The sequence below is a fragment of the Dendrobium catenatum genome, unplaced genomic scaffold (assembly GCF_001605985.2).
Source record: "Dendrobium catenatum unplaced genomic scaffold, ASM160598v2 fragScaff_scaffold_716, whole genome shotgun sequence".
Taxonomy (NCBI): domain Eukaryota; kingdom Viridiplantae; phylum Streptophyta; class Magnoliopsida; order Asparagales; family Orchidaceae; genus Dendrobium; species Dendrobium catenatum.
In genome coordinates this window covers 3,057,361-3,063,132 of record NW_021319178.1, presented here as the reverse complement: position 1 = coordinate 3,063,132, position 5,772 = coordinate 3,057,361, and the positions used below count along the sequence as shown (strand labels likewise).

At 36.4% G+C, this 5,772-nt stretch overlaps 1 protein-coding gene across 1 annotated transcript; it reads right to left on the bottom strand.

Moving 5' to 3' along the window:
• Nucleotides 1-3,243: 3,243 nt before the first annotated feature.
• LOC110096799 lies at nt 3,244-4,740 on the bottom strand. Its single transcript, XM_020822889.2, has 4 exons — nt 4,717-4,740; nt 4,342-4,416; nt 3,967-4,107; nt 3,244-3,862 (listed from the first exon to the last, which is right to left on the bottom strand). The coding sequence occupies exons 1-4, from the start codon at nt 4,738-4,740 to the stop codon at nt 3,482-3,484; spliced, it is 621 nt and encodes a 206-aa protein (XP_020678548.1). The 3' UTR covers nt 3,244-3,481.
• Nucleotides 4,741-5,772: the final 1,032 nt, after the last annotated feature.

The window sequence follows — 5,772 nt, the reverse complement described above, 5'->3', positions numbered from 1 at the left end:
TGAGTAGTTATAAAGTTTGGTTTCCTCTATTTGGTTATGATCATACTGTGCAAGACCTAATATAATGGCCCATTCCTCTCAGTTCAAGGAAAGATCTTATTGAACAACTTGAACAATTACAGTCCTGAAGAGCTTTCACTGTAATTATGGTTACCATGACACTGTAGTTTTCTAGGTCAAACATCTCAAAATCATGTGTTAAATATTTAAATATTCTAGATTGGCGCTCATAAGAAGTTCGAAAATTCAATACGTTTAGTTACACCCATCTTAGGGAGCTTCTACTTAATTAGATTATCTTTTTAACCTTTTTTTTTACAAACAATTTAAGTGAATTTATTAGCAAACTCATCTATATACTTGCGTACATAAATCATAGATCTTTGATCAACTATAGGAAATTCATTAAATACCGACGGTTTTTTGGCGGTTTGACCGCCCATACAAAATGACGGTTTGATTAACCCCTGGTAATTATCGGCGGTCTGGTTGCTAGCAAAAGCGGCAGTTTCCCTGTGATCTTCGCGACGGTAATTTTCGGTGGTTTTCCTGTGGTCTTGGTGCCCCGGAAATTTCTGATGATTATAGCCGCCAGAAAATCGTTAAAAAATATCACCGCAAAAAAAAAACTATCGTTTTCAATTTCCTGCTCGATTTTTTTAATTGGGGTAACCACCATAAATTTTTAAAATCGTCGGTAATTGGCCAGCACTGTTGGTATTTAACGATTTTCCTATAGTGATCTCCTTGATGAGAATTGAAGCTCCAAATCATATGACTAGATTAAGTTAAGCCTCTTTTTAAACCTTTCATCAAGATTTTTTATGGGCTCTTCGCTAAAGACTATTATTAATATTGTTATTATTATTGTTCCGGACTAGAATATACACTGCGATGGAGTTAGAAAATTTTCGTCTCAGCGTTGTACGAATATCTTGCACACAAACATAGGAGAAATAATAACACCATGATTTTTACGTGGAAAACTCTGGAAAGGAAAAAGACCACGATGTCACGCCCAGTTGAAATAATTTCACTAGTGTTTGCTTGAGGTACAAGAGGCTAACTCGTCTTTAAATTTTAAAACGATCATATTACAATGCTTCACTTTCAGATTGAAATCCAATTACAAACAAGTTGTGTATTCGACCTGAATTCAGAGTTACTTAGGATTATGACGTCACTTGGAAATTGGGCAGAGTTCCAGTGTCGCTTGGGCGTTAGGCAGAATTCTAGCTTCACTTGGGCAGAATTCAGGCGTCGGGCAAAATTCCGGCGTCACTTGGGCTTCAGGAAGAATTCTGGCGTCACTCGAGCGTCGAGAAGAATTCCGGCAGTGGTCGAGGAGGAGTTTCTTCCCTCCTATCCTTCCCTTATTCTTCTCTTCTTCTTCTTCTTGCTTGGGTCTCCTCTCAAGATAAATGAGGGGCTATTTATATTTTTTTTAGGATGACATGACCCGTAATTAGGGGGAGGATCAAGGGCAAAGGTAGAGTGGTTCGGATGGACGATCGATATTGAATCCCTTGATCATGAACCGTTTGTCAGGTATTTGAAGATCTTAATGATATTTGAATTCGGTGATCTTGGGCTTGCTGGATTTGTCTCGTCGATTAAAAAAAAAAAAAAAAAGCCGAGTGGGGTATCAATTTTCTACTTGAGAATTGAGATATCATCTTCACATAAATAACTGATGGGACTTAAATTTGAATGTGAAATTCAATAGCATAGCATTACTCTTGCAAATTTTTCTTACTATTTTAATTTTATTTACCAAAAAAGCCTTCCAACCTCATGTACCTAAAATAACCATTATACTTGAAAAAACAAACAAACAACTCAAAACCTTACTTCGTTTGGTATATTGGGTTGTTTTTGTTCTGAATGGGGGATTGGGTTTTGATTAGTGGGCGTGGGCTTTTCGGTTGCCTGGTAGGTATTTGAGGTTTTGTTGGTGTGGTTGGATTTCGGTGCAATTATGTTAGCTAATTGGCTTAGTTGGTGTTTTTCAGGGTCGGACTGTATATGATGAGTCAGATTTCCTATACGCCACCTGAATGACCTTGGCTTGTTTTGACAATCTTGTTAGTCAATTCATCCGCTCGATCATCGTGACCTTGTTTGGTTTTGGAGCTTCTTGACATTGTATCCTCTGCCTCCAATGGATGGTCAAAGCTTGGCCTCTAGGTGATGGTCTGAGTCCAGCTAGCTTAATGGCCTTTATTTTCTCTCATTTTGGACTGTTTTTCTCTTCCAATTGATTTGCATTCTATTGCTTATTGCGATATTTTAAGCTTTGTATTTTTCTCTTTTAGGCATCCTTTGGCCTATGTTGCATGTGATTTCTCATCTTTGGGAGAAATTTGAGAGTCGTAACTCAGGAAAAAGAAAACTATCCCAAATGAATTCTCAGTAGGCGGCCAATCAAGAAAGAAAGCAAGAAAATTAGAAGCTCAATTTGATGACACCAAGCAACCCCAAACTCAAATGTCCTAAGTAAGCCCTCTACCTAACCCTCTAATATGATGACACATGGAACATCATGGACCCTTTGTTACACACATGCCACCATCTCATCAGGCCATCCAACTTTTCTAAGGTCAATTAATTGGGGTACATAGCATTTCCCAATGGATATTGAAATACTTGTATCTGTTATTTAAGATACAGCTCAATTCAATTATTGGAAGTCTAAATGCCATGAATGGTTGAACCAAAAGCTGCATCTCAGTCATGCAATGATGGCACCCATCTAGGTGTTACTGGACATGCAGCAGCTTCTCTCAAATGCCCACTGTAGAGATAGAGAGAGAGATACTGTAGAGATAGAGAAAGAGAGAGGAAAAGAGAGCAAGTAGTGAGAGAAAGAAAGCTAAGTCTTAAGTCATTGTGGGACTGAGACCCACTGCTCTACAATCTACAACAAGTAAAGCATTAAACATCAAAACACTAAAATATTTCTACTTTCATATGCCCCTCCAAGAAGACCTATGTAAGCTAAGCTAGGCAACATTGGTCAAAGACCAAGGCATTGAAGACAATAAGTATAGATAGAGACCCAAGTACACTTTTTTATAACTCTCTCTCTCTCTCTCTCTCTCTCTCTTCATACATATATAAAATATATTAAAAGGATCATAATCACATAAATGAAGAGAGAAATCTACATAAATATTATATATATATTGATCATGTAGAAGTATGCAATATTCCATCACCTAAATACAAAATTGGCAGCCACTGCAGTCTCAAATATGACCTGCTGCAACCACCTAGCAGGCAATGGAAATGCCCATTCCCCCTTCCAAACCGCCAACAGCCAAATACCATAACATTTATGCCCATAATACCCCCATAACTGAGTTAGCAAGGGTATTCCGGGCATGACAATCTACAGTAATTTGATACCATTAAAGACAAATTAACATGCAAACACTAGTACCTAAACTAGCTTCATCAAGCTGATTCTCCCTTAACTATTTTAAGATAGGGGAGACCTATGAGGAGCCCCCTTCCTCCTGTTACTGAGAGAGAGCACTATTCCTGGAAAGAAACTTCGACCACCGCCGCCACCACCGCCCCCGGCCCCGCCACCACTCTTCTTTCTCTTCGCCGCATCGCTTCTTCCCGCGGCACCCCTACCACCATCAACGGCACTCGATCCCCCATTGCTCCCCTTGTACTGCAAGGGATCTTCCAAGATCGAATTCGGCGTGATCTGTCCACCGCCTACACCATCATCTTCGAGCAAATCGGACCCATCCATCCTCAGGCTCTCAAAATGAGCAAACGCAAACTCCGACTCATCGAATCGAATCAGTATGCTTGATAAGTCAGCCCCCTGCATCACCACATGCTCCACCTGTAACAAGTATTCAAAAATCATTCCCGGAACACCCCTTCAAATAATAATTACCAGCCTAAATGGGAACTAAATATAAGAGAGTAATTAATTGAACTAATTACCTTGCAGGTGAGGCAGCAGTAGTGAAAAGGCTCTTGGAGAATTCTATCACAGCTGAGGCAAATATTCCCTGAACCCTTGAAGGGCCTAGACTGAGGCCTTGGCTTCAAAAAGATTACCTTTGCACTATTTATTGTATAGGGCTAATCATAACATTAAAACCATATTAGATGCCTTAATCAAAACATTAAGACTTCATTTGGGACAGTTTTCTTACAGCTCTCTGAAGCAATTTTTTAATACAAAAATTAAAATTTTTGTAAAAAAAATTGCTTTAAGAAGTAATAAATAAGCTGTCCAGAAACAAAGCCTAATACTACTAATTAACAATCTAAATACTCTGAAACTAAAATAATTTTATAAAAAAAATATAATACCTGAACGAAGGAGCAGTCAATGAGCTTCTCAAGATCATCCAGCCTTACTACATCATTGTACACATATCGCCTCACCTAAATTTAATTTTACAAAAAAAAATTGCATAATTATTTAGTTCAGTTATACACTTATACTATGTGAATTATGAAAATTTTATACATAAAACCTATATTTTACACAATCGAAAATTTGAATAAAATCCTGCAAAAAGTTATTTCCAAATAACCCCCGGCAAGAGAATCTAACAAGTTTTGGAGTGATTAGGTAATAATTGTATCTGATTTAGTCATTTAGTATTTATTACCACAATTTTTTTGACCGGACTGATTCTCATCTGGATGGGGACAAAGGCCGTAGCGCTAAGACGTTTTTACCCCTCTGACGACGGGTACAGACATCGAGGAAAGGGAATTTACTAGAGGGCAGAGCGGTAATCCTGTACCTTTAGATAAGCTGTAAAGTGGAAATTTTTTTTAAAACATTTTTTGACCTCGAAAAAAGAGGGAAAACGGCGAGCCGACTTCATTTATGAATGGGAATGGCATCGACGCTTTGGAAAAAGCATTAAAAAGTCTAAAAACTTTTGCTAATATTACAATTTTTTTTGCATCGGGGTAGATTTGAAAATTTAAAAGTAATTACAAGGAAATAAAACGAAATAATTACGGAATTTCTCGATTAATTAATAATTTGAAAGATAAAAAGAAAAAAAAATTATATATAATCCCAAAAGAGAGACCAGAAAGCACCGGTAAGGGCGGTAAGCAAAAGATATTTCCATAAAAAGCAAAACAGGTCGGAAAACCCCTGCCACAAGAAGCAAGCATCGACATGAAAAAGGAATGATCTATTGCAGAGCCAATTTATTTTGTAAAAATTAAGGAAAATTTAAATTTATTTGCAAAAAAAAATCAAATATGTAAATTTCAAATTTTAAATTGCAAAATTAATTTCATTAAAGTGATGAGCAAATTCAAGAAGTGGAGGCCAGCAGGGAAACTATGTAGAAGATGAGCTGATGAGTGACTGTATATTATCGTATATATTATATAAATAATTTTTTTTTTAAATAATAAGTATAAAATTATTTAATAATAACAAAATAGTACTGTTATTGTTTTATTTTTCTTGTTTTATTAACTCTTTCTCTTTTATGGCAGGGGATTTGGTGCTGTGTTGTTTATGGCGGGAAGACAAGTCCCACTACTATTTGTGCTTTTTTCTGTGCTCTGTAAAGAAAAAAAATGAGTAATAAATATAGAAAATTTATTTCTGTGCTTTTTATTTATTTATTTATTTTTATAATTAATTATATATGTGTGATGAGTGTAAATATATTTATTGTTTCAAAAAAATATTTTTTATTTTTATTTTTATTTTTATTTTGGGTTAATGGTGGCTTTGTTTGTTTCTATGCTTCTCCCACTCGC

What these genes read in the sequence shown, in the direction of transcription:
- LOC110096799 (XM_020822889.2), bottom strand. Translation starts at nt 4,740, where the DNA reads ATGTCTGTACCCGTCGTCAGAGGG. An exon ending in TTGACTGCTCCTTCGTTCAG is followed by an intron (nt 4,108 to 4,341) that starts GTATTATATTTT and finishes TGTTATGATTAG; the next exon opens with CCCTATACAATAAATAGTGC. An exon ending in ACTGCTGCCTCACCTGCAAG is followed by an intron (nt 3,863 to 3,966) that starts GTAATTAGTTCA and finishes TACTTGTTACAG; the next exon opens with GTGGAGCATGTGGTGATGCA.